At 33.8% G+C, this 26,882-nt stretch overlaps 4 protein-coding genes across 4 annotated transcripts in view; 2 read left to right on the top strand and 2 right to left on the bottom strand.

Moving 5' to 3' along the window:
- The window catches only part of LOC141345326 (VPS9 domain-containing protein 1-like), a 61,684-nt gene extending 52,725 nt beyond the window's left edge, over nt 1-8,959 (top strand). Inside the window, exons 8-10 of the mRNA XM_073850190.1 lie at nt 702-806; nt 5,928-6,040; nt 8,706-8,959. Of these exons, the coding sequence (XP_073706291.1) occupies nt 702-806; nt 5,928-6,039 (217 nt within the window). The 3' untranslated portion in view covers nt 6,040; nt 8,706-8,959. The remainder of the gene's footprint in view (nt 1-701; nt 807-5,927; nt 6,041-8,705) is intronic.
- A 1,730-nt stretch (nt 8,960-10,689) lies between these two features.
- Nucleotides 10,690-17,735, bottom strand: LOC141346129 (uncharacterized). The gene is made up of 6 exons (XM_073851043.1): nt 17,597-17,735; nt 17,141-17,248; nt 16,894-17,033; nt 16,309-16,405; nt 13,267-13,391; nt 10,690-13,118 (listed from the first exon to the last, which is right to left on the bottom strand). The coding sequence occupies exons 1-6, from the start codon at nt 17,679-17,681 to the stop codon at nt 12,942-12,944; spliced, it is 732 nt and encodes a 243-aa protein (XP_073707144.1). The 5' UTR covers nt 17,682-17,735; the 3' UTR covers nt 10,690-12,941.
- A 1,474-nt stretch (nt 17,736-19,209) lies between these two features.
- On the top strand, nt 19,210-24,325 carry LOC141345660 (uncharacterized). Its single transcript, XM_073850549.1, has 3 exons — nt 19,210-19,316; nt 20,580-20,916; nt 20,991-24,325. The coding sequence occupies exons 2-3, from the start codon at nt 20,581-20,583 to the stop codon at nt 22,347-22,349; spliced, it is 1,695 nt and encodes a 564-aa protein (XP_073706650.1). The 5' UTR covers nt 19,210-19,316; nt 20,580; the 3' UTR covers nt 22,350-24,325.
- Nucleotides 24,326-24,461: 136 nt separating this feature from the next.
- On the bottom strand, nt 24,462-26,664 carry pdf (peptide deformylase, mitochondrial). The gene is made up of 3 exons (XM_073850550.1): nt 26,558-26,664; nt 25,048-25,647; nt 24,462-24,645 (listed from the first exon to the last, which is right to left on the bottom strand). The coding sequence occupies exons 2-3, from the start codon at nt 25,616-25,618 to the stop codon at nt 24,488-24,490; spliced, it is 729 nt and encodes a 242-aa protein (XP_073706651.1). The 5' UTR covers nt 25,619-25,647; nt 26,558-26,664; the 3' UTR covers nt 24,462-24,487.
- Nucleotides 26,665-26,882: the final 218 nt, after the last annotated feature.

The raw sequence follows: 26,882 nt of genomic DNA, 5'->3' as shown, positions 1-26,882 counted from the left end.
TGAACATGAACAATTTAGCCATTCTCACCCTTTTTTTTCGGTTGTTCTGTTCCATTGTCTCTCCTCTTTCTCTCTCGCTCACTTTCTTCTCCTTTCTGAAATATTGTTCACCCGCACTTAAATTCATATTGCTGTTTCCTTCTGCACAGCAGTCATTTCCTATGCCTGTCCATCTTTGTATTATTCTTTTGTCTATTCTCTAGAGGGGGCATATTGGTCTATAATGCGTCTTGTTTTTTTTTTTTGTTTTTTTTTAAGTTCTCTTTTATTTTTATTTTTTTGCTGCAACAAATTTCATTACCATCATCACCCTTCAAGTTCAAAGTTGGCCTTCACTGAAAACAAAGCTGTACAAATATGCTCTGATTTTGTCATAATTTGACAAACAGGCTTGAACAGGCTAACTGCCGCGTCATCCCAGCACGCCTTTGCTGTGCATAAGCGTTATTTTGATAGCAAGAGAAATTGTGTTGGAACAGAGATGATGATGGTATGCAGAGCTATTCTCACCTGTATGAAACGTATCAGGTGTCCTGCAGTCCAGCAGGAAAGGGGACACCCAGCCATTTTCTCACGCAAGCGTCCCTCCAACGCACGAATCATAGGGTTCATCTGTTCTTCTTGAGAATAATTTATCCTCCAAATAAGTTTAATTAGATTTGTTTGTCTACATCTAATTTCTCTCATTTTGTCTCTCTCAGAGGTGCTGACGACCTGTTGCCCATCCTGGCGTTCGTGGCCTTACGTAGTGAAATGCCTCAGCTGGTGTCTGAATGTGCTGCGTTGGAAGAGTTCATTCATGAAGGGTGCGTCTTCAATATATTTTTTTTTTCTGCCGCTATGAACTAAAAATGACCTGAACTTGCTGTACCACAGGAATTTGTGTAGAATAGAGAGAGAAGGCCCAATTCTTCCCTACTATGTGCATGTGCCTCCCACCAGGCCATGTCTTTTGGTGTTCTTTTGTGTAGTCAATCTCTTCTTAGACATTATAAAGAATGAAGTGAAAAGCAGCATGTTATCAGTGGCAGGTAACCAAGGGGAAAATTCTTTATGCAATTAACTACCATCCTTTGTGGGTTTAAAATAAGTCTCTTATGCTCGTGGTGGCTGCAGTTATTTAATTAGTATTTTAAAATCTAAGTCTACATTTCAGCATTATTAATTCAGTCTTTAGTGTCACATGATACTACAATTCTAGAATGGTGATTTGCTCTTCAAGAAATATCAATGTTGAAAACTATCGTGCTGCTTGCTTTTTGTGAAAACCATTCTACTTTTGATAGGTAGTTATATCCAAGAAAATAGCTTTTTTACCAATCAAAAGTTTTTGAACGGTAAGCTTTTGTTTTTTCAAGAATTCTCTTCTGCTCACCAAGCCTGCATTTATTTGACCAAAAATACAGCAGTAACAGTAACATTGAAATATTTGTACTATTTAAAATAACTGCTTTCTATTTGAACACATTTTAAAATTTAATTTATTCCTGTGATCAAAGCTACATTTTCAGCATCATTAGTCTAATCTTCCATGTCTCATGATCCTTTACAAATCATTGTAATATGCTGATTTGCTGTTCAAGAAAATGTTATTATCAATATTTAAAACCAGTACTTTATTTATTATTTATTTATTTTTTAAATAAAGATCCAAAGCTCAGCATTTATCTGAAACGAAAAAACTTTTGTACTATTATACACTACCATTTAAAAGCTTGGGAGACAGTATCATTTTTTGGGGGGAAAGAAAATTATAGAAATAAATACTTTTATTTAGCAAGGATGCTTTAAATGGATCAAAAGTGATGATAAATGCCTTTTATAATATTACAATAGATTTTTATTTCAGATAAATGCTGTTCTTTTCAACTTTATATTCATCAAAGAAACCTGAAAACTTCTACTTGGCTGTTTTCAACAATAATAAATGTTTTTTGAGCAGCAAATCAGAATATTAGAATGATTTCTGAAGGATCATGTGACAGGAGTAATGATGCTAAAACTTCAGCTTTGAAAGCACAGAAAATAATTACATTTTAAATTTATTCTAATAGAAAACCGTTATTTTAAATGGTACAAATATTTCAAAATGTTACTGTTTTTGCTCAGGGTTTCCGCGGGGTCTTAAAAAGTCTAAAATTTAAAAATCAAAATTTTAGGCCTTAAAAAGTCTTAAATTCGCTGTTCTAGGTCTTAAATAATTTTACACAGGTCTTATTTTTCCGATGTCCATGTGACGCTACCTCTAATGCTCATTTAAATTCTCTTTTTGTTGTTTCCGTGGTGTTGTAGTTCTTTATTTCACTATTCCAAATATAATTTGCTGTATTTAAACTACAAATGAGACCAGCATGTAATAGCCAATCAGCTTTCTGTTATTGCCGCGAGTCTCTCTCGGATTGTACCGCAGAAGTAAAATGGATTTAACTTTTTAGCTATGGGGAAGTGCAAGTTTAGCGATACTTAGCTTGAAAAAAACTGAATATAGGGCTTGGCTAAGGCCAGTTGCTAACAACTAGATTTTTTTCTCCCCCTGCGGAAGTTACTGACAGAATCGCAGTAGCAGAATACAGGTCAAACTACCTTTTTCTGTATATAATGTTATCAATAATAATAATAAATATAGGTCGAGCTAGCTGACCGCCAGCCTTCGAAATACTTTTAAAATGTTTTTTTTTTTACTTGCCCGACCGAACAAACCGCCTGATTAAAACTGAAGTGACAAAAACAACTAGTGAAGCATCCAAAGGCAAGAAAGATTCATATTTTAATACATTCAACACAAACAGAAATTGATAATGGATCGTGTATTTCTGGTCTATTTGTGACATACTTTAAAACAAATGAATGTAACTGCACTCTAAAGAAACACACTGAGGTAAAAATTTCAAATCTATAGTTTATTTATAACATGATATAGTTCAGTAATATACCAAGTGAGCTTTTTGCTAAAAATTCTCACAATTACAAATGTTACATTAATTTTAGCTCAATAAAAAAGTAGTTAGTCAAGTAGTTACTTACATATTAGACAATATGCAACATTAGCAGAAGCATTCTCCTAGCAACGTTTTGCTATGATTCAGCGTTTTGCTCGAATCAGTTGAAATAACTCGCTCATGAAGTGACTTACCGCCACCTGCTGGTAGTTTAGTGTGTTTAAAAGTATGCCTCCACACCCAACATTTCTAATTTATATATTTATAAATCAATAAATGTATTTAAAACATTAATCTCACTTTTAATTTTGCAGTGTAAATTATGTAATCTCACTGCTAACAGCCATTTAGAATTTATTGATAAATTCATTAAATAAATTTCAAAGGTAATGCATGCATTTCAAAAGTAAAAAAAAAAGGCCTTTATAAAGGTAAATCAAATATGCAGATTTAAGATGTCAAAGCTAATAGAGCACTGATGAAAATATTGCTTCAGAATTTTTTTTTACATCAGATATTTCTAGTGGTACTTTTATGGGGATATTTATGTGGAATAGTATCTGCTGATATGAAAAGTTCACTGTATATCGTAGTAATAAATTTAATTTATGACAGCCATGAAATTGCGTTTACTTTTTACATTAAACACATTAAATATTACATATATGCATGTAATATAATATCTATTTCCATTACAGGTTTCGGTCTTAAATTTCATATAAGGTGGTATTAAAAAGGTCTTAAGTCTTAAATTTCACTTGTTCATATCTGCAGAAACCCTGTTTGCTGTACTTAGGATCAAATAAATGCAGGCTTGGTGAGCAGAAGAAACTTCTTAAAAAAAAAAACTTAGTAGGGTAGACTGCTAGTGTAGCATGAAACTATCAAATAAATAGCAAACACAAAAATTGTAAAAGAGTAATGAACACAATACTTTCAAAAGATGATTTGCTCCGTTTTGATTGCTACCATAGACATCAGTGTTTATATCCAAACTTTTATCCTGGTAATTCTGTGATAATGAATGATTGTAAGACAGAAATAATACTGTGTGATTTGAAAAGACTGTGAAGCTGTTTTATATCTAAACATGATAAACTGCTCTTTCTGAATGTTTCGATATGACTTTGTTAGAGGTTTAATACACAGAAAATAAGATTGTACTGGTGTTTTGAATCGATTAGTCGATTGTTGATGCCTATATGGCTGTGAGTTAATTGTTACTGTTATAATGGGTTGAACTTTGCATTTACAACCTGACATTATGCAATAGAAAATGGCATATCTCAGCCTCTAAAACTCATTGACAGTCTGTCAAATTTTTGGCATCAGTTGTTGGTAATGGTGAGGTAGAAGATGCTGTTTGGAAATTTGGCTTGTCATATCTTTTTTTAAGTGCCAGTCTCGCTGTCATTTGGGCATGCATCAAGTATCGACAGAACACGACCTCACTTGTTATAAAAAATCGAAATCTCATCTATTGCACAGCCTCAGATTTTGTGCACAAGTATTTACCCTCCGGTCTAAACATGTTGGAATAAACCTGTAAAGCAAACATTACAGTTCATAATACGAGTTCAACTTTGATGCCATCTTTCATGTTTACATATATTGTTTTGAGCAGAGGATATCACAACAGTGAGATCTCGGGTTGGTTTAGGTGACCGCTTGACCTGTTTCCTGAGCGGCGTTGTGGGTATTCATGTCACCCCTCCTGCGCTGTACTTTTGCGTGTCTACTCAGACCACAGCCCTAAGCTCTGTTTATCAGTATAAAACTGGACACTTTTACAGGCTGGTTAGATTGGCACTTAACATGGAATGTTGGGGATATTCTGGTTTGGGTTTTTCTCTCCCTATAAAAATACAAATAAAATCTCTTTAGATGTTTATGCTGCTCGGTGGCTTGGAACTGAGGGTGGAGCTCTGGAGCGTGTGAGGAAAGTTGTGATAGGAAGTGTTCTCATTCTCAAGCGCATTTGACAGGTTTTGTTTAATTAGGACTATATACATGCATCTTAGACTGTTTTAAAGGGATGGCTCACTAAACAATTTTGTCATCATTCGTGACATTCCAAATTTGCTGTTATTTTTGACATTAAACAAACAGGAAACATTTTTTTTCATCGACTGTTCATAGTCGCAGGATTCAAAAGTGTCATAAAGTAGTGTATATACTGCTTGTGAACTATAATCTAAAGTATAGTAAAATAATAGTCCATCTCTTAGGCCACAGAAATTTAGCATCGCGTCATTTGCTCACCAATGGATCCACTGCAGTGAATGGGTACCGTAAGAATGAGACTTCAAACAGCTGATGAAAACATCACAATAATCCACAAGTAATCCACACGACTCAAATCCATCAATGAATATCTTGTAAAGTGAAAATTAAATTCAAATTATTGCTTCCAGCTAAAATGAGTCCTTTCCAGTGGAAAAAGTAATCGTAATCAGAGGGGAAATAAGCAATATGCACAGATCAAGACTCTCATTCTGATTGCACCCATTCACTTCACTGGTGAGCACGTTATGTAATTCTAAATTTCTACAAATCTCATCTACATATTGGATGGCCTTAGTGTGAATTAATTTTCAGATAATTTGTATTTTTAGGTGAACTGTCACTTTAACTTATTTGAGAGATTTTGTTTTTTTACACAAACTTAAGCTGGATAATCTGCACCTCATGCAGGTCTCAAATTAAATATGACTTCATGGCACTGGTTTAAAATGACTTGAGGGTGCAAAATGATTGTGTAAACTTCTGTTAATTAACAATGATCTAATACGGTTTTTCTTTTCTCCCTTGCTTGCTTTTCTCTCATCATACTCCCCAACATGTTACACACTGGCTTTTGGCTTCAGCTTGATCTCGTGTCTTAGTCTCATTAGCAGATGGGTTCAGTCGAAGTTGACCCTCGGTGGAAGAGATCTTGTTGTCCCTTGTGAGCAGAAGCGCTAATGAAGTGTTTATTTATGTGTACAGGTATCTGATCGGAGAGGAAGGGTACTGCCTGACGTCAATGCAGAGCGCGCTGACCTACGTTGAGTCATTGCCCTTGGGTGGGGCTCCGCCCCCGGCTGCCAAACCCACCTGATGTAGGTAAAGCCAATCATATAATTTCAGGTTTATCCTCTGTAATACACACAGACTCACAACTACCTACATGTAGACTTCACATATTACTATCCCAATTCATTTATATGAAAATATCTTTCTTTCTTTCTCTCTTTCTTTCTTTCTTTTTTCTTTTTCTCTCTTTCTTTTTTTCTTTCTTTCTGTCTTTTTGTCTTGCTTTCTGTCTCTCTTTCTTTGTCTGTCTTTGTCTTCTCTTTCTTTCTTTCTTGCTTTCTGTCTTTTTGTCTCTTCTTTCTTTCTTTCTTTCTTTCTTTCTTTTTGTCTCGATCTTTCTGTCTTTTTGTCTCGGTCTTTCTGTCTCTCTTTCTTTGTCTGTCTTTGTCTTTCTTTTTGTCTCTTTCTTTCTGTCTTTTTGTCTCGTTCTTTCTGTCTTTTTTGTCTTGCTTTCTGTCTCTTTTTCTTTGTCTGTCTTTGTCTTTCTTTTGTCTCTTTCTTGCTTTCTGTCTTTTTGTCTCTTCTTTCTTTCTTTCTTTCTTTCTTTCTTTCTTTCTTTTTGTCTCGATCTTTCTGTCTTTTTGTCTCGGTCTTTCTGTCTCTCTTTCTTTGTCTGTCTTTGTCTTTCTTTTTGTCTCTTTCTTTCTGTCTTTTTGTCTCGTTCTTTCTGTCTTTTTTGTCTTGCTTTCTGTCTCTTTTTCTTTGTCTGTCTTTGTCTTTCTTTTGTCTCTTTCTTGCTTTCTGTCTTTTGTCTCCTTTCTTTCTTTCTTTTTGTCTTGGTCTTTCTTTCTTTCTTTCTTTTTGTCTTGCTTTCTGTCTTGTCTCTTCTTTCTTTCTTTCTTTCTTTCTTTCTTTGTCTCTTCTTTCTTTCTTTCTTTCTTTGTCTCTTCTTTCTTTCTTTCTTTCTTTCTTTCTTTGTCTCTTCTTTCTTTCTTTCTTTCTTTCTTTTTGTCTCGATCTTTTTGTCTCTGTCTTTCTGTCTCTCTTTCTTTGTCTGTCTTTGTCTTTTTGTCTTGCTTTCTGTCTATTTTTTTTGTCTCTTTCTTGCTTTCTGTCTTTCTTTTGTCTCTTTCTTTCTGTCTCTCTTTGTTTGTCTTTGTCTTTCTGTCTCTCTTTGTCTGTCTTTGTCTTTCTTTTTGTTTCTTTCTTGCTTTCTTTCTTTTTGTCTCGGTCTTTCTGTCTTTCTTGTCTTGCTTTCTGTCTCTCTTTATTTGTCTGTCTCTTTTCTTTCTTTCTCTGACTGTCTTTCTTTCTCTGACAGTCTGTCTTTCTTTCTTTCTTTTTTCTTTCTTTCTGTCTTTTTCTTTGTCTTTTTCTTTCTTTCTTTCTTTCTTTCTTTCTCTCTCTTCTTTCTTTCTTTCTTTCTCTCTCTTCTTTCTTTCTTTCTTTCTCTCTCTTTTTCTTGCTTTCTGTCTTTTTTATTCTGTCTGTCTGCCTGTCTTTCTGTCTCTGTCCGTCTTTTTCTTTGTCTTTTTCTGTCCATTTTCTTTCTGTCTTTTCTTTCTTTCTTTCTATCCATTTTCTTTCTGTCCTTTCTTTCTGTCTTTCTTTTTGAATATACTTTGTGAAATGTTTTATTCAGGTCACTGCTAAATTTGGCAAAATAATTAACTTTTCGCAGATTCTCCAAGGTGTATGTAAACTTTTGATTTCTACTGTACATGAAATAATAATGTTAATCATTAGGTAATGTTTGATAAGCTTATTGGTAAACATTAACAAGCACATTATCTGTTTTAGCTATTTGTATAGATATTAACTAATGATCCATTAAGCATCATATAAGTTTGTTAATGATTTATTAATGACGGTAATTATAAAATGTTACCGTTATCTTTCAGCTGAGTAAGGACTGAGTCATATGGTGGGTCAGAGAAAGATGAACTAAACCACTAACTCTGTCAGACAGCATTGTTCCGCCTCATTAGAACAGAAGTGACACAGTTATCCCATTTTATCCAAACATTTAACTTTGCAGAGCACAATGTCTGTACAGTTGTCACTTACATCTACAACGTCCCATGTTGAATTGTTGCATGTTGCATTCCTCTTTCGTCATCATCCATCACTGAACAGTTAGAATAAAACAAATACACAAGGAGTAGTTGGGCGGCACCCTTGGATCACAGCCAGATGTGTTGCTCTTACCTTGATAGATAAATTACATTGAACTTGCTGAACTTTGAACTTCTTAAAGTGAAAGACTGCTGTTTGTTTTTGCCCACGTAGGGAAGCTTCTATTTGAGGTCTTGTTACAGAAATAATGATAGTCTATGGTAGCTTAAGTTCTAATTCGATTACCCAATGAAGACTGTGAAACATGCCAAAATGTCAAACAAATGTATTGCCTCTGCCAAAGTGATGCAGAACACTTTTGTTTGGTTTTGCTTCTCTAACAGTCTCTGCTCTTAAAGTGATAGTTCACCCAAAAATGAACATTGTCATTAATTACTAACCCTCATGTTGTATCAGACCTGTAAGACTTTTGTTCATCTTGAACGTCTATGCAGGATCAGAAAGCTCTCAGATTTCATCAGAAACATTTTAATTTGTTCTGAAGATGAACAAAGCTCTTGGAACAACACAGAGTTGAGTAATTAATGACAGAATTCTTATTTTTGCATGAACTGTCCCTTTAAAACCTTTCTCATTCATCCTGTTTAATTAGAGCTGTTTTTGTTTTGGTTCTAGGTGCCTTAGCCAACGGAAAGATCTCATGTTTGACAGTCCTCAGGAGTTGGTGCATCTCCTCTGCTCAGCCTGTTTAGTCCCAAATCAGGCCAGACTTCAGTTCTGTTCAAATCTTCCCCATCTACTGCTTTGGAAAGGAACTGGAAAAGGTTATTGGCTGCGTTTGGACAGTACAAGGCAGGTTGGTCCGAATGTGGTTTGAAGTGAGATCAGTATCGTAGCCAAAGGAAAAAAAAATATTTATGAGAGACGAAATGAGCCAGATGTCAGAGAAAGCTATTCGGAAAGGATTGTGAAAAGGTTAGTTAAGATATCTATTTTTTTTTTTTTTTAATGTGTGTAAATAAATTCTAATCCCATTGACCTTCTAGTTTTATTTTCTTGTCCGAATATATTTCCAAGAGAATTTTACAATGTAACTGAAAGACTAAAGCACTACTAGCATTTGTCATCCTGTAACCCCCTATTTATTAAACAATCTCAAGAGACACTAATTCAGAGTTTTGTATTATTTTAGCTCGGAGTTTTATTCATTTTGAGCTTAATTGTCAAAACAAGTTCTCCGATGTATTTTTTTTTTTTTTTTTTTTTAAGTACTCCGAGCTGTGCATTTTGTTTGCAAGTAGTATAGCACTAAACAGAACAGGCATCATGTTGTTAAGTAGTTTAGGTTTTATCTGTTTCTTTTTAAATATAAAACTAGTTATTTAAATTCACTCTAATAGTCAAAGAAGCGAAATCAATGTAAAAAAAAAAAAAAGTTGTGGATGTGCGAGAGAGTAATGCTGCTGAACTTTCTTAACTCTGTTACTGATGTTGAGGGATTTGAATAGAAAATAGGCATAATGTGTGCAAATGCGTAAATATATATTTATATGTTTTGTTTGAGCTGAATGTTTGTAATGTAATGTTAATTGATGAATGTAGCCTGAATCTCAGCAGCCATGTATTTTCATACAAAACCTTCCCAAGGTCTTCATACCTGATCATTAAGATTGGATAATGCACATGGGCATGGTTTAAAAGTGCATGGCATGTGAATTTTCTAACAATAAAGACATGTAACCCTTTTTCTAGTTTAATTTCCTCATTCTTCCATGCTTTTGACCACCTTTTCATCAATAGGTGAAATTTAAAATCAAGGAAATCGCTGTGAGAAGCGATTGCTCAGAAGGGGGCCTGAGTCGCCTGATGGGCAGATGGCTGGATTGCTTCGAAAGTTTCCAGGCCGAAGGAGAAAACATGCCACTCTGAATCAGGAGGCTTAACCTCTGTCCTAGAATACCCTCTGTGTGGATGATGATTACTCTAATGGCTTCACTGTGTGACTTTGTCTACGGGCGGCCTTTTAAATCTCTTCCAGTCCACTTGTCTTGTCCCTCTACATAAATGCCCCAATTCCTGTCTGTGTTTTGGAGCTGGCACCCAAAATAACCTGTGACAAGCCTTGGGGGTTAAACACCAAAACACAGCGAGAGCAGTTAGAGAAAGTTTGCAAACGCTGATCTGTATGCGTTTAATTTGATCTATAGAGATGGATGACCAAAGATGTTTTTAACTGAAAAGTCACCAAAATGAAAATAGTCATTTGGTCACCCTCAAAATATCTGTTTGTGTTCCACTGAAGGAAAAAATATAACACTGGTTTGGAATGACATGAGGGTGAATAAATAATGACTTAGTTTTCATTTTGTGGTGAGCTATCCTTTCAAGTATGACTTTAGAGTGAAAATATTGATGAGAAGCAATGTCTTTTTGGCACTCGACGTGTGCCGTCTCACGAAAAGGGACATTATTGGTTGCTAGAGTGGATACTTTGTTTTCTGTTGTTTTAGATTTTTCAATTCCCAAACTATTTTTGAAATAAGAACTCCGAGCCAGATTTTAATGAAGTCCAGGCAGCTAAAGTCATATCACACACACCCTTTGGGTTTGCGGCTCATGTCACGTTGGTTACTACTTCAAAGAAACTAGGAGTCTGGGAGATTTTTCTTTTTTTTATTTTAATTTCCTTGGACACACAATATAAATGCACCCTTGAATTGATTTCACTCAGACAAATATTGAACCAAGTAACGGAGACTATGTTTTAGTGGTGTGAATGGAATGGCACACTTTTTGGTCTGAGAACTCATAACGTTTACTCACCCTCATGTGATTTCAAACCTACGCTACCCGTCAAACGTTTTTGAACAGTACGATTTTTTTAAATCTTTTTTTTTTTTTAGTGAAGTCTCTTCTGATTAAAAAGCCTGGATTAATTTCATTTAATTCAAAGTACAGCCATAAACAGTACAATTTTGAAATATTTTTACGGTTTAAAATAATATATTTTAAAATGATATTTATTCCTTTGATTTCAAAGCTGAATATTTATCATCATTAATCCAGTCTTCAGTGTCACATGATACTTCAGAAGTAATTCTAATATTCTGTTTTGCTCTTAAAAAAACTAGTAGGTTTTAGTAGTTTTTTTTTTTCAGGTTTATTTGATAAACAAAGTGCAGAAGAAGCATTTTTATATGTGCTATAAATGTTTTTGTAACATTACAAATGTCTTTATCATCACTTTTGGTCAATTTAAAGCGTCCTTGATAAATAAAAGTATTAAATTCTATAATTCCTTTCCTGAAAAAAAAATATACTGACTCCAAGTTTTTGAATGGTATAGCCTATGTCACAAAAGCTTTTTATTTTAGATAAATGCTGATCTTTGGATCTTTCTATTCATCAAAGAATCCTGAAAAAATTACTCCACTTTTAAATATTGATGATGATGATGATAATAATAATAATAAAAAATTCTTGAACAGCAAATCAGCAAATTTTAATGATTTTTGAAGGACCGTGTGACACTGAAGACTGAAGTAATGATACTAAAAGTACTTTGAAATGACAGGAATAAATGAAATTTTAAAATGTATTCAAATAGAAAACAGTTATTTTAAATGGTAAAAATATTTCAAATTTTATGTTTTAGCTGTACTTTGGATCAAATAAATGCAGGCTTGATGAGCAAAGGAGACTTCTTTATAAAAAAAATCATAAATTATTACTTTTCAAAAACTTTTGGTAGTGTGTTTTGTGAATATTTGTGAAGGATCATGTGACACTTAATACTGAAGTAACGATGCTGAAAATTTTACCACAGGAAAGATTACATTTTAAAATACATTCAAATAGAAAAGAGTTATTTTAAATAGAAAAAATGTTTCAATTTTACTGTTTTGCTGTATTTGATCAAATAAATGCAGGCTTGGTGAGCAGAAGAGATCTTACGGGTTCAAAAACTTTTGACTAATAGTGTATTTTGTGAATATCTGTGAAGGATCATGTGACACTAAGGCTAGAGTAATGATGCTGAAATTTTTGCTTTTGATCAGGAATAAATTGCATTCTAAAATATATTCAAATAGAAAACGGTTATTTTAAATAGTAAAAATATTTCAAATTTTTACTGTTTTTGCTGTATTTTGGATCAAATAAATGCAGTCTTGATGAGCTTGATAAATCTTACTGTTCCAAAACTTTTGACTGATCGTGTTTACCTTCTTAAAGAAACACATTTTTTTTTGTTCCATAGGAGAAAGTCACACAGGTTTGGAATGACATGAGGATGAAAAATCTTACGTTTTAACCACAACTGACAAAACCTTCTTTTATTAGACACTTCATTGAATCCAAATTCTTTTAATGGCAATTTTACATTCATATCGCTAAAGCGTTTATGCAAATATCACGATAACGGCAAACAAAGAAAAAATGTCCTCCAGTTTGGAGTCCAGCCATTTCTGAACCCCTTGCCCCCTCACACGCTTATTATGGGCCACACGGCTGGGAATAATTGGAGCCGTGGAAGCAACAGCCAGATAAGTTTGGAGTGAACAAGGGCAGGGAGTCACGCTATGGGGAAGCAAGTGTGCCAACAACCTGCCATGTTTTTTCTCATACCCAAACCGCAAAAAAGCTTGTTTTTACATCCCTTCTCACACGTGTCTCTCTTCTTCAATGTCAAGCTTGCATATCTGGGTCTGCGTTTACTCTCAGCTGCGCTTCAAAGCATCAGTACCGTTCCAATGGTTATTATATTGATTTGTTTTGAGCACAATGAGTATGACTGTATTATGATAAAGCTGGGGATTTTTGATACAGAAATGTTTTGTTGTCATGCAATAAAACAATACACGCATACTAACAGGATAAAATGGATGCAGAGGAAAATCTGACTGAGCTTGCTTACAGATGGCCCTCCAGGATAACAGTTTTTAGATCGGCAGGAGAGCTCACGGGGAAGACGGTGTGGGACGTGTTGCGGCGCTCTATCAGCGTAGCCACGGCCTCCCCTAAATCCAAGTGATTCAGGTACCCGGGGGCCATTCGTTCTGGGGCCGCCACACCCGTATTGATTTTCACCTGTTGGGAGATCATGGAGGAACAAATATGAGGAAATACTTTCATGACACTTAATTAAGCACGTCATCTACAGTGAGCGTACAAGTCATGGCCGGAATATAACCTCATGAGCTAATCGATGTGTTTGGGAGAGTTTGATGAGACACACCTGGTTGAGTTTGCATGGCACTTCTGGGTACTCCTCACGCAGAACCTGACAGAAAGCCAGAGAACTGGCTGCTCCTACAGTCAGGAACCCTGTGCCTGGCATGAGCACTTTCTCTCCAGCACCTCCTGTAAAACGCAGAATGCTTAAGGGTAAGCCTGGGAAATATTATGTTATATATATATTATGTTATATATTATATTATTATATATTCATGTTACGTAATGCACTAACTAATGTTAACAAGTGAGACCTTATTGTACAGTCTTACCTGTTATTACCTCACTCTGCCTGTATAAACACACTAAAAAGTAGATTCCAAAGGGTCATTTAATGTTTGATGGCCAGTTTTTCCTCTGTGACAACTATTACAAAGTCGGTAAGTGTATGACTCCTAGCATTTGTAAAATCTGTTCAGATTTTAAGTTGTGTAGTGTATTCCAAAGGTTAACCTAGTTTAACCTAACGGTTAGACTTTTTATCTCACAATTCTGACTTGTTTTCTCAGAATTCCGTGATATAAACTCACAATTGCAAGAAAAAAGTCAGAATGGCGAGATACAAACACAATTCTGAAGAAAATAATTGTGAATTTATATCCCGAAATTCTGACTTTATTTCTCTCAATTGTTGAGTTTATTTCTTGCAAATTTTGATTTTATTTCTAGCAATTGATTTAATGTCACAATTCTGACTATTTCACGCAATTGTGAGTTTATATCTTGCAGTTCTGACAATTTCTCGCAATTGTGTTTATTTCTCACAATTGACTATTTTTCGCAACTGTGAGTTTATATCTCGCAATTCTATTTCTCGCAATTCTAATTTTATTTCTCGTAATTTCGAGTTTATATCCCGCAATTCTGATTTAATATCTCACAATCGTGAGTTTATATGGTGCAATTCTGACTTTATTTCTGGCAATTTTAAGTTTAAATTCTGCAATTCTGAATTTTGTTTTTTAATTGTGAGTTTGTATCTTACAATTGGGACTTTATTTCTTGCAGTTGTGAGTTTACATCACACAATTCGGACTCTAGGCCTATATCTCGCCATTCTGACTTTTTAACTTTTTAACAATTCTGTGAGAAAAAAGTTAGAATTGTTAGATGAAAATGACCTTTCCTTACTTTTTATTCAGCTTCCATATTATAACCTGAAGAGAAATCTTTTTTGTAAATCTTCAAGGAGCCATATAAACACACTGCCGCTGATTTATTTCTAGCAATTGTGAGTTTATTCTCGCAATTCTTACCATTTCTCGCAATTATAACTTTATTTCTCACAATTGTGAGTTTATATCCCGTAATTCTGATTTTATTTCTTGAAGTGAGTTTATATCTCGCAATTCTGGCTATTTGTCGCAATTGTGTTTATATCTCGCAATTCTAACTTTATTTCTCGTAATAGTTTATATCCTGGGATTCTGACTTTATTTCTCACAATTGTGAGTTAATATCACACAATTCTGACTTTATTTTTTGCAATTGTGAGTTTATATCTAGCAATTATAAGTTTAATTCTCACAATTGTAAGTTTATATCTCGCAATTGTGAGTTAATATCACACAATTCTGACTTTATTTCTTGCAATTGTGAGTTTATATCTAGCAATTCTGATTTCATATCTCACAATCGTGAGTTTATATCCCGCAATTCTGACTTTATTTTTTGGCAATTTTGAGTTTAAATCCTGCAATTCTGACTTTTTCGTAATTGTGAGTTTGTATCTCATAATTCGGACTTTATTTCTTGCAGTTATGAGTTTACATCCCACAGTTCTGACTTTAGGCCTATATCTCACCATTCTGACTTTCTAACTCTTAATTGCTAGCTTATATCTCACAATTCTGAGAAGAAAAAGTCAGAATAGTGAGAAAAAAATGACGCAATTACCTTTCCTTACTTTTTATGCAGCTTCCATATTATAATCTGAAGAAAAATCTTGTTTGTAAATCTTTGTGCAACCATATAAACACACTGCTGCTCAAATAAAAAAAGTAGACTTTATCTGCTCATCGAGGCTGTGTTTATTTGATTAAAAATACAGAAAAAAATCTATGATATTGTGAAATGTTAATGCAATTTAAAATAGTGGTTTTCTATTTTAATATACTTCAAAATATCATTTATTCCTGTGATGCAAAGCTGAATTTTCAGCATCATTACTCCAGTATTCAGTGTCAGTTTTTTAGCAATAAACACCTTGTTCAAAGTTTGGGGTCAGTCATTTCTCTCTTTCTCTCTTTGAAAGAAATTAATACTTTTATTCAGCAAGGATGTGTTAAATTGATAAAAAGGCATAGTAAAGACTTATATTGTTAGACAATGCTGTTCTTTTTAACTTTTTATTCGTCATCATTCAAGAATCCCGAAAAAAGCATCACAGGTTCCAAAAAAATATTAAGCTAACGCAATGTTTCCAACATTGATAATAAAAGTAATAAATCAGTATATTAGAATGATTTCTGAAGGATCATGTGACACTGAAGACTGGAGTAATGGCTGATGAAAATTCAGCTTTGCATCACAGAAATAAATTACATTTTAAAGTATATTCAAATAAATCAAATGTTATTTTGAATTGCAATACTATTTTATAATATTACTTTTTCTGTGCTTTTAATCAAATAAATGGAACTTTGATGAGCATAAGAGACTTAAAAAAAAAAACATTAAAAATCTTACTGATTTTGAGTGGCAGTGTATGTTCGTCACACTTCTTTTTAGCGTGAAGAACAATTTAACAACATGACTAACCGTTTTCTACTATAAAGAACATGTTGGGCAATAAAATGTTTCAATGGATAGTAAAGGTTCTTTATGGAACCGTAAATGCTCAAAAAGAACCTTTATTTTTAAGAGTACATGCATTGTTGCAGTTGCTAAACAATGATTCTGTTTTATTGATTTGTGTTTTGAATTTGCTGAATATTTAAATGCTCATTTATGTACACTGTCTTATTAGTAAACTCACAATTATTTTCCACATATAACTAAATAACTTTACCTGAATACATGTTTTGCAGGACAAATTATGATGTACCTGTGATAAACGTGTAGGTGCAGTTAGGATCATCTCTCACCAGGGGAAAGAACGCTTTCCAAGACACAAAAGTGCTGAAAAGCAGATTCTCAATAACCTGTTGATCAGAGAGGAAAATGTGGATGGTGAAATGTCATTTGTGACCCTGGACCACAAAACCAGTCTTAAGCAGCATTGGTATATTTGTAGCAATAGCCAAAAATACATTGGGTCAAAATTATAGATTTTTCTTTTATGCCAAAAATCATTAGGATATTAGGTAAAGATTATGTTCCATTAATATATTTTGTAAATTTCCTACCGCAAATATATCAAAACGTAATTTCCGATTAGTACTATGCATTGCTAAGAACTTCATTTGGAAATCTTTAAAGGCAATTTTCTCAATATTTAGATTTTTTTACACCCTCATTCCAGATTTTCAAATAGTTGTATCTTGTCCAAATATTGTCCTATCCTAACACACTGTACATCAATGGAAAGCTTATTTATTCAGCTCCACGTTTAAGCATGCATAAAGAATCACTAAAAAGGATCATGTTTAATATTCTAGAGGGGTTGCAAGGGTAAATGCTTCTCTCTTACCCATTGCAGTTCTTTAACGGGTTGGGTGTGAGGTGGACCTCCCTGCCACCAGCTGAATCCCAGAGAGGTCACCACATCTGTAATCTTTCCCACAGACTTAAGCAAGGCCTGTTTCACCTCCTCTACTCCTTCTTCTGAACCTGATAGATTAGGAACGTATTTCATCAGCCACAAGCAATCCCAAATCAATGAGACCTCAAAATATCTAGAGTTGCAAAGATAGGAAAAAAATGCAAAAGATACTTACCAACATTCCCCACTAAAGTGGTCAGGTTATTTTTTGTGTTTGGTGAAACAAAACCCTTGAGTTTCTCCAACTTGCTGCTGTCTCTGGAGATCACAGCAACCTTGAAACCTAAATATGCATTTACAAAGTTACTAAACATGCAATAAAAACTTAAGAAAAAATAATAAATGTATGCAAAGAAATGTATTTTTATCATTTAAAGTAAAAGAAAAGAATTATTTAATTTAGAATTAAATAACAGAATCAGAATTGAGATCTGAATTTAACCTAAAACATCTAATAGAGCTGGATATATAATTGTTTTGCTAATCATAACTACACTGAATCTAATATAAAATGAAACCAATATGTTTAGAAAATCAGAGGGCGTTGTCTCATTTGCTTACTAATAATAATAATAATAGTTACTGTTATAACTTATATATATATAAGTGTAAATACTTAATATGCTCTTACCTTTGTCCAGGAGAGCTTTCACTATCCCGGAGCCGACAGTTCCTGCTCCTCCGAGCGCTAAAACCACCCTGTCCCCGTTTGACATCGCGCACACAACCGCTGAAGCAGTGCAGACGTCTGAGATTGATTATGGTTTATGGGGTTCATGTCTCCTGCTGCTCAAGATCTTTAAATCAAACCGCAGCACGAATGCCACGCCCCTTTCACAATGACACGCCCACCTAATTATGCATTCCTTTATCCTTTATCACGATTTAATTACAGTTTCAAATCAAATATTTTTCAAGAAAATTATAAATGTTGCGACTGAAAAAAAACTTACATCGCAGTAAATGAGAGTATTATCAACATGTCAGTAGGAATGGTTGATACAAGGGTCAGAACTGATTACAAAGACTATAGAATGGCTTAAAGGGGCTTTGACTGATTACCAACAATTTCTATCAGATATTATAGCGCCCTCTTGTGAACTATCACTGGTATATACACTTGTTGTATTAACTGCGAAAAAAAATGTATAAACTTAATCACTATTTTAGTCACGAAATGAGAGTAGCCTCTGTTTAGTAAACTTGGAAGAAGAAGAATGGATCTCAAGATTTATATACTATATACTTTTCATATACACTAGCAGTCCAAAGTTTTTGGACAGTTAGATTTTTTATGTTTTTCTGCTCACCAAGCCTGCATTTTTAAAGTAACTGTTTTCCATTTGAATATTTTTAAAAATTTAATTTATTCCTGTGATTTCAAAGCTGAATTTTCAGCATTGTTACTCCAGTCTTCAATGTCATCATCCTTCAGAAATCATTGTAATATTCTGATTTGCTGCTCAAAAAACATTTATTGTTATTATTATGTTGAAAACAGCTGAGTAGATTTTTGGCAGGTTTCTTTGATGAATAGAAAGTTCAGAAGAAGAGCATTTATCTGAAATAGAAATATTTTGTAACATTATAAGTGCCTTTATCATCACTTTAAAGCAATTTAAAGCATCCTTGATAAATAAAAATATTAATTTCTATAACCCCCCCCCCCCTTTCTATAATTAAAAATAAAGTTATACTGACTGAATGATTAATGCTCATCTTTGAATCTATTTATTCATCAAAGCATTCTGAAAAAAATACACGTAACAGTTTTAAATATTGATAATAATAATAATAATAATAATAATAAATGTGTTTTGAGCAGCAAATCAGCATATTAGAATGATTTCTGAAGGATCATGTGACACTGAAGACTGGAGTAATGAAAATATAACTTTGATCAAAGGAATAAATTAAATTTTAAAATATATTCAAATAGAAAGCATTTATTTTAAATAGTACAAATATTTCACAATACTACTGATTTTGCTGGACTTTAGATCAAATGCAAGCTTCATAAGCAAAAGAGACTTTTTTTAAAAACATTAAAATCTTACTGTCCAAAACCTTTGACTGGTATATTAGTGTATATAAAAATAAATCATTAAACTGTAAAAACTGCTAAAATTATACCGTTTTATTGCTTTTTGTTTTATTTCTTTTTATACACTTATATTTACTCATTTAATTTTTATTTACTTATTTAGTTAAGAACTTATTTAGTTTTGACTACACAGCAGCCCTAAAAATCTTCACGTGAGCCGAACACGGAAGTGATGTCAAAAAAAGTTTCTCCACAGTGGAACAGCGACGCTCTTCAAAGCTGTTTGTGTTGGACGTTGAACGATCAGGTAAGTTCACAAATCTAGATTATTTGATTCGTTACAGTTTAATATGAACGGCGTTAGTGTGTCAATAGCTTTGTTGATTTAAATTGAACAAATCAGTTGGGAAATAAACATCAGTTGCGGTGGTTTTGCTTTGAAAAGACAACGAGATACACAATCTTTAAACATTTGGCGTAGTTTGTTATTAATTGTTCAACAATGTGCTATACATTAAAAATACTTCTAAAAAACTCAATTTAATAACTAGAATTGTGTAAGACGGTGGTTTTAAGATAATCTGAAGGACTGTGCTTTCGATCTTTCTTCGAAGATCACTTTCGCTTTAGTCTGTTGATTTCTAGTATTACAGGTGGTTTCTAATAGTTTACATTTCCATATATATTCAGTTTTTGGTCAAATTCAATCGAATTAGATATGGATATAACATCTTTAGATGACATTATTTTTTAATGTTTGTCTTCACCCGACCCGAATACATATGGTATAAATGACGTCATCGTGCAGAATAGAAACTTGTGTTGTTTGTGTACACCTGTTGTAAGTGATTATTGTCTTGTTTAATTAAAAGTTTTTGAACAGTAAGATTTTTTATGTTTTTAAGTATCTTCTACCAAGCCTGCATTTATTTTAAAACTGCTTTCAATTTGAATATATTTGAAAATGTAATTTATAAACTATGCTTTATTATTGTTATCAATATTGTTATCAAGTTTTTTTCAGGATTCTTTGATGAATAGAAAGATCCAAAGATCAGCATTTATTATACACTATACCTTTCAAAAGAAATTATAGAAATTAATACTTTTATTTAATTATAAAGACATTTATAATGTAACAAAATATTTCTATTTCAGATAAACGCTGTTCTTCTGAACTTTCTATTCATCAAAGAAACCTGAAAAATCCTACTCTGTTTTTTAACATAATAAATATAAGAAATGTTTTTTAAAGAGCAAATCAGAATATTAGAATGATTTCTGAAGGATCAGGTGACACTGAAGACTGGAGTAATGATGCTAAAAATTCAGCTTTAAAATCACAGGAATAAATTAGATTATAAAATATATTCAAATAGAAAACAGTTATTTTAAATAGTAAAAATAATTCAAAATTTTACTGTTTTGCTGTACTTCAGATCAAATAAATCCAGGTTTGATGAGCAGAAGAGACTAAAACATTACAAATCTTACTGTTCAAAAACTTTTGACTGGTAGTGTAATTTGTTAAATAAAATAAAATAAAAACTTCCTATATTGTTTCTTACAGGATGAATTCTGCTCATAAAAAGTCAGAGGATGGTCTCATCAATAAGTACCAGTCTAACTTGGAGAAACGAATTGAGAAGGGGGATCGAAGTTTGGTATGCAAGGATGAGGAACTTTGTAAGGAAGTCGAGATCCTTCTTCGCAGTGGCGGTGCTCAGAAGATACACAATCAACATGGATTAGATTCACTGGCCGTGATGGAAAAATCCCTCTACGCGTTTCCCTTTAAAACTGGCCAAATGGGGCTTGAGAAACTTTCCAAGGCCTTTGAAGTGTTGGAGCTCGCTGCGTTGAACCTGTACATCTACCCTTGGAGAAGAGAGTACAGACTTGTGAAGGTATGTGGAAATACTGGTGTAGTCTCAATGACGTCTTGTTTGTTTCACTACTTACAAATAGTCTCTTCCAACAGATGTTTTCAGGTATGTTCACCCATTCGATCAAACCTGCACTGACACTTCGGCAAGCTAAAGAGCTGTTTGGTTTACTTGGATACCAAGCTTCAAGTCTTAAAGAGGAAGAAGAGTTGGCGCTGAATTCTAAACTGGTTCCTGCTGATTTTTTACTCAGCCTTGCATGTGGCTTCTTCACTGCTCGGATGGAGTGCAAGCTGCTCATTTCAGCCTTGGGATCTGTGGACAGAAGTGTGGAGTGGGCTCTACAGCTAGTTAAGGAGAGGCAGGCGGGCCACAGTGTTCTGGTGGCATTAGAGAACACCAAGAGACAGTCAGATGCTGCTAGTGTTTCAGATGCAGTCTTGGCAGGTGGCATGGATGCTGAGCTGGATTTGTACACAGAGCAGGCAGATGCCTCTCATGTGATGTCCACTACTGGGCTGCCGCTTGATTCTTCCTATATGCAACCAGAAGAGAAGCCTTTAAGCAAGCCTTTACAGAGAGAGCCCTCACTGTCAAACATGGGGAGTAATGAGGATGCAAGGCAAGGAAGGTCATTCAACAATCCAGGTCTAATGGAAAGCATATCTGGTGATCAATCTGAGAGTGATGCCCAGAAACAAGAAGCATCAAAAGTGCTGTGCAGCTGTATCATGTCAAATCCTTTATATATATACCACTGTGAGCAGTGCAAACACTTTCACAGTATGTTGTGTTCCCGGTATACAGAGTGTCAATTTAAAGGACATATTTTAGCACTATGCTCAGAGAAAGCTGAAGAGCTTTGTTCAACACAAAACCAGAACAGACTAGCCAAGGAAAAATCAAAAGATTCCCTGAAGACCCATTTTTGTATGGATGGCTCTAATTCTGATTCATTTTTGGTGTGCCATGACTGCCAGTTGATCCATGAACACAACTGTAATTTTATTAAAATATGCAATTTACAACACAACATTCAGCTATCGGGAAAATTACAACCCCCTCAAGGAGAAAAAGCGAATGCTCAAAAAAGGAACAAATGCCTTTCTGCTGCACATCATACGCAGTACTCCCAGGAAATGGGTGATTCCGAAACACCTTGTGCACCAATACCGTATCACGATTGCTGCTTGAAGGCGAATCAAACTTTGCCTGAAACTGCATGCCTCACTTGTGAAGTCTTTCATTTCTCTGGGTGTTCTGACCTTTGGATGTGCTCTCAAAAACATAACATACGAAATGTTCAAAAATACTGTGATACCTGCTACACTTCTGAATGTTGCACCTTGCAGGTATGCAGGTATTGTGTTGCTGTGTGTTGCACACTGTGTTGCTATAAAAATACCATGTTATGTAAGTGTGGAAAGTCTTTCATCAGACCTTCCTCTGTTTAAAAACAACTGCATGTCCGTGTTGACCATGTCTGTTTGAAGAGTTTTTAATCTGTAAATTAAGCCTGTTATTTCGATACTTGCACAATAAATCTGAAATACTAGGTGATAGAAACATAACAATGTTACACATTTGATTTTTGATATCAGCAGTGTCTTTATGTAATGATAAGAGCTATGTATGTATTACAGGAAAGTAACAAAGTTCACTGTAGAGTTGGCTTTCTCTTACTAATGTATATGTTATACAGTAGCACAGCTCATAACTGTCTGTTATGAGTGAGATTGTGTGATGGCCAGTCCAATATTTGATGCATTCAGTTATTGATGTGGTTTCAAAAATTATGGTTTTGGGTCTTAGCAACAACTCTAAACAATCACTGTGGTTTAAAGTGATATACTGCCATATAATTCCTAAATATAATGTACATATCTGTTATTGTGATTTGTAATATACAAATAAAGTATCTTAAAAAAAAGAACTATGTTTGTACTTAATAATAATTCAAATTCAATTCTAAATATTACTTTTACATTAGGTGACCATATGCACTACCAGTCAAAAGTTTTTTTTGTTTTTTTTTTTAAGGTATCTTCTGCTCAAAGCCTGCATTTATTTGATATAAGATACAGCAAAAGCAGTAATATTGTTTACTGTTTAAAATAACTGCTTTCTATTTGAATACATTTTAAAATGTAATTTATTCCTGTGATCAAAGCTAAATTCTGAACATTATTACTCCAGGTTTCAGTGTCACATGATCCTTCAGAATTCATTCTAATATGTTGATTTGCTGGTCAAAAACATTTTATTAGTAGTATTATCGGTATTTAAAACAGTTGAGTACTTTTTTTTTAGGATTCTTTGATGAATAGACAGATAAACCGTTTATCTGAAATAAAAAGCTTTTGTAACTTTATACCATTAAAAAACTTGTCAGTCAGTATATTGAAATGTTACGAAAGATTTCTATTTCAGATAAATGTTGTTCTTCTAAACTTTCTGTTCATAAAAAAACTGAAAAAATTCTACTCAGCTGTTACCAACATAATAATGTTTTTGAGCAGTAAATCAAATATTAGAATGATTTCTGAAGGATCATGTGTCTGGAATAATGATGCTAAAAATTCTGCTTTGAGATCACAGGAATAAATTACATTTGAAAAAATATTAAAATAGAAAACAGTTGTTTTAAATGGTAAAAATATTTCAAAATGTTACAGTTTTGCTGTACTTCGGCTTGGTGAACAGAAGAGACTTTAAGAAACATTAAAAATCTTACTGTTCAAAAACTTTTGACTGGTAGTGTATATACAGGATCCAGGATTTCTAAATTGCCTAAAATGTCCAGGTTTTGTTTTTGTTTTTCTATTGATATGCTCTCTAAACTACTTATACCCATACATAATGTACATGTATTTGCATTGCTTTGACTGTTCTCTGTAGATCCCACCTTCTTGCACGCCATGATTGGTTGATTATGTACAATGCCTGCACACTAATGGTCAAACTACTCTTCCGTCACAACCAATAGGAAAACAAAGCCAAAACCTGGACATTTAACCAAATTTAGAAACAGAATAGAAATAAGAGGAAATACATTCCCCCATCTACCTTTTTCTTTCTGTAAGAGTGGGCACAACCATTATTACATTTTATGGGTCTAGCTTCTGGTTTTATCTGCGTCCAGCTGTTTACCTGTACAAAACAGCTGGTTTTGCCGCTTGATATTGCAAATTGGTGTGTCTTATATTATTTGAATGTATTATCTTAATCATGAGTACACTGGTTTGTAGTGCAAACATTTTTACCATTTACTACACACTGTTATTCTTCTTATTATTTCCCTATAGCGGCTAATGAACTAGGAATCTCACCCATATGATTACTTCTGTGTTAAAGAAAAAGATGGATATTACAAAAAATGGCCTACTACTACAGATTAAACTGTTTTAATTTCCCTATGATATCCAGAAAGGCAAAGTCTAATCTTGTTTGTAAATGCTCAGTGTGAGAAATCATTTATAGGTGTGAAATGTGATAAAATGCTTGTTTCAGATAACACAGGAGAGATAAAAAAAAAACCCATAAATTTTCTCTGATGGTTCCAATGGTAAGTTGCAATAAAGTTCTCAAAGCTTTATTCATTATACTCTTCCCATTTTACATTGATGAAGGTTTTACTGTCCATGCGATCTATGTATAGCACTCCATTGAGGTGATCTATTTCATGCTGCAGTATTCTGGCCGGCCATCCACTCGCTTGCCAGCTGACAGGCTCCGCTTTCTCATTAAGACCTTTGGAAAGAAGACACAACCTCTGAGATTTGATACTTCAAAAAACATCAGAAATTAAATCTTTAGGTCTTAACATTGTATGGGTCAAAATTATCTTTATTTTTCTTTTATGCCAAAAATCATTAGGATGTTAAGTAAAGATCATGTTCCATTAAGATATTTTGTAAATTTCCTACCGTAAATATATCAAAGCCTAATTTTTGATTAGTAATATGCATTGCTAAGAACTTCATTTGGACAATTTTCAAGGCAATTTTTCTCAATATTTAGAATCCAGATTTTCAAAAGTTGAATCTCAGCTAAATATTGTCCTATCAAACCATACATCAATGCAAAGCTTATTTAGGGTCACATATATATGCATCACTTTTTTTTGTTTTTGACATTTTAGAGTACTGTTACCTGAGACTTCTACAGTGAGATAGCGTGGAACTGATGCTGAAAACCCACAGATGCTCTCACAGGCCTCTTGGAAGATAACAGTGCGTCCGTCTAGTACACGTAACTGTGGGTTTATAAAAATCATGAGAGGCACTGCCACCAGACCCCGAGCTTCAACAGATGCCCTTGAGCTGTCCTCCAGCATTTTCTTTGGATACTCCAAGGCTAATATTTGTAGAGGGACACCGATCTGGGGTGCGCTCATGCCAACACACTCAAGCTTCCTCATCACCTTGACCAGGCTCTTAATGACCTTCTGCACTTCTGGGCCCTGAATGTCTCTGGGGTCCACTGCCGCAGCCTGTGAGCGTAACACAGGGTCTCCAACCTGACACACATGATTGTATGGGGGAGTCGGTACACCTTTGACTTTCCTTTTCATGTACTGTAAATAGGAGCGCATCTTGATGTTGGTAGAATGAGAACATGTGAATGTAGACCAGGGCATAAGAATCCTAACTGGTTTTGAAAGTACATAATTTGTTTGACTTTTTAAGACGTAATGAGAGAATGTCCTGCAGTGCCTGAACATGATTAACTGAAAAGCTTCTCTCTTGCCACCTGGACAAAAAAAAAAAAAAAGCATGTCAAGTCAACAGATAGAAAGTGAATAAGTCAAGCTTTATTTTGGCTTATTAAGCACATTTAATTTTACATTCAGTCAAAAGTTTTTTTTCTGAATTTTTAGCATTTTAGCATCCAGTCACATGATCCTTCAGAAATTATTCTAATATTCAGATTTGCTGCTCAAAAATATTTATTATTATTATTATTATGTTAAAAACAGCTGAGTAGAATTTTTTCAGGTTTCTTTGATTAATAGAACATTCAGAAAAAAAGCATTTATCTGAAATAGAAATCTTTTGTGACACTGTAAATGTCTTTTTTTTTTTCAATTTAAAGCATCCCTGCAAAATAAAACTGACTCAAATGGTATAGTGTATAATGTTATAAAAACTGTTTATTTCAGATAAACGTTGATCTTTGGATCTTTCTATTCATCAAATAATCCTGAAACTGTTTTAAATAATAATAATAATAATAAATGTTTCTTAAACTGCAAATCAGCATATTAGAGTGATTTCCGAAGGATCATGTGACACTGAAGACTGGAGTAAGGATGCTAAAAATGTAGCTTTGATCACAGAAATAAATTACATTTTAAAATATATTCAAATAGAAAACAGTTATTTTAAATAGTAAAAAATATTTCAAAATTGTACTGTTTTTGCTGTACTTTGGATTAAAAATAAATGCAGGCTTGGTGAGCAGGAGACTTTAAAAAAAATCTTAGCAATAATACATTTAAAAAGTAGCTATATTAAATAAAAGGAGTAAATAAATTATCAAACGTTAGCTCTAACGTTATATATATATATATGAACATTTTTTCAATGACATGACAAAACAATGAATTTAACAGCAACAAAAAACGACTCAGTCACTTTTATGAGCAAGTGTCAGTACTCACCAGCACTGTAATAATTCCTTATATTAATAAATATTTAGAATTTCACGTGTAAATGTCTTTAAGCAGTAAGAAGCATTTCAATGTGAGGACAAACCATTCCGGAAAACGTTACACTGACAGCACCAACGCTCAATTTCAAAATAAAAGTATCTGGGTGAAAATAAAATTAAAGAGTTGTTTAAATAAACTGTGATTTATTATAAGCAGCTGAGATGAGACACATACATCATTCATATTTAAAAAAACACTGACACAAAATTAAACCGAAGTCTTTCAGTCTTTTACTTTGTTTAGATTTCCCTCGACGTTCACAACTTCCTGTTTC

This window comes from Garra rufa, chromosome 11, assembly GCF_049309525.1.
Source record: "Garra rufa chromosome 11, GarRuf1.0, whole genome shotgun sequence".
Lineage (NCBI taxonomy): Eukaryota > Metazoa > Chordata > Actinopteri > Cypriniformes > Cyprinidae > Garra > Garra rufa.
Note: the sequence above shows the minus strand (reverse complement) of the source record. Positions and strands in the feature narration are given on the sequence as shown.

Excerpts from the sequence above, each read along its gene's own strand:
- LOC141346129 (XM_073851043.1), bottom strand. The coding sequence starts at position 17,681 with ATGTCAAACGGGGACAGGGTGGTTTTAGCGCTCGGAGGAGCAGGAACT. Across the intron at positions 13,392-16,308 it reads CACCTACACGTTTATCACAG|GAGGTGCTGGAGAGAAAGTG; the intron begins GTACATCATAAT and ends TGCGTTTTACAG. Across the intron at positions 13,119-13,266 it reads TGCCATGCAAACTCAACCAG|GTGAAAATCAATACGGGTGT; the intron begins GTGTGTCTCATC and ends ATCTCCCAACAG.
- LOC141345660 (XM_073850549.1), top strand. The coding sequence starts at position 20,581 with ATGAATTCTGCTCATAAAAAGTCAGAGGATGGTCTCATCAATAAGTAC. Across the intron at positions 20,917-20,990 it reads GAGAGTACAGACTTGTGAAG|ATGTTTTCAGGTATGTTCAC; the intron begins GTATGTGGAAAT and ends CTCTTCCAACAG.
- pdf (XM_073850550.1), bottom strand. The coding sequence starts at position 25,618 with ATGTTCAGGCACTGCAGGACATTCTCTCATTACGTCTTAAAAAGTCAA. Across the intron at positions 24,646-25,047 it reads TCTCACTGTAGAAGTCTCAG|GTCTTAATGAGAAAGCGGAG; the intron begins GTAACAGTACTC and ends TTCTTTCCAAAG.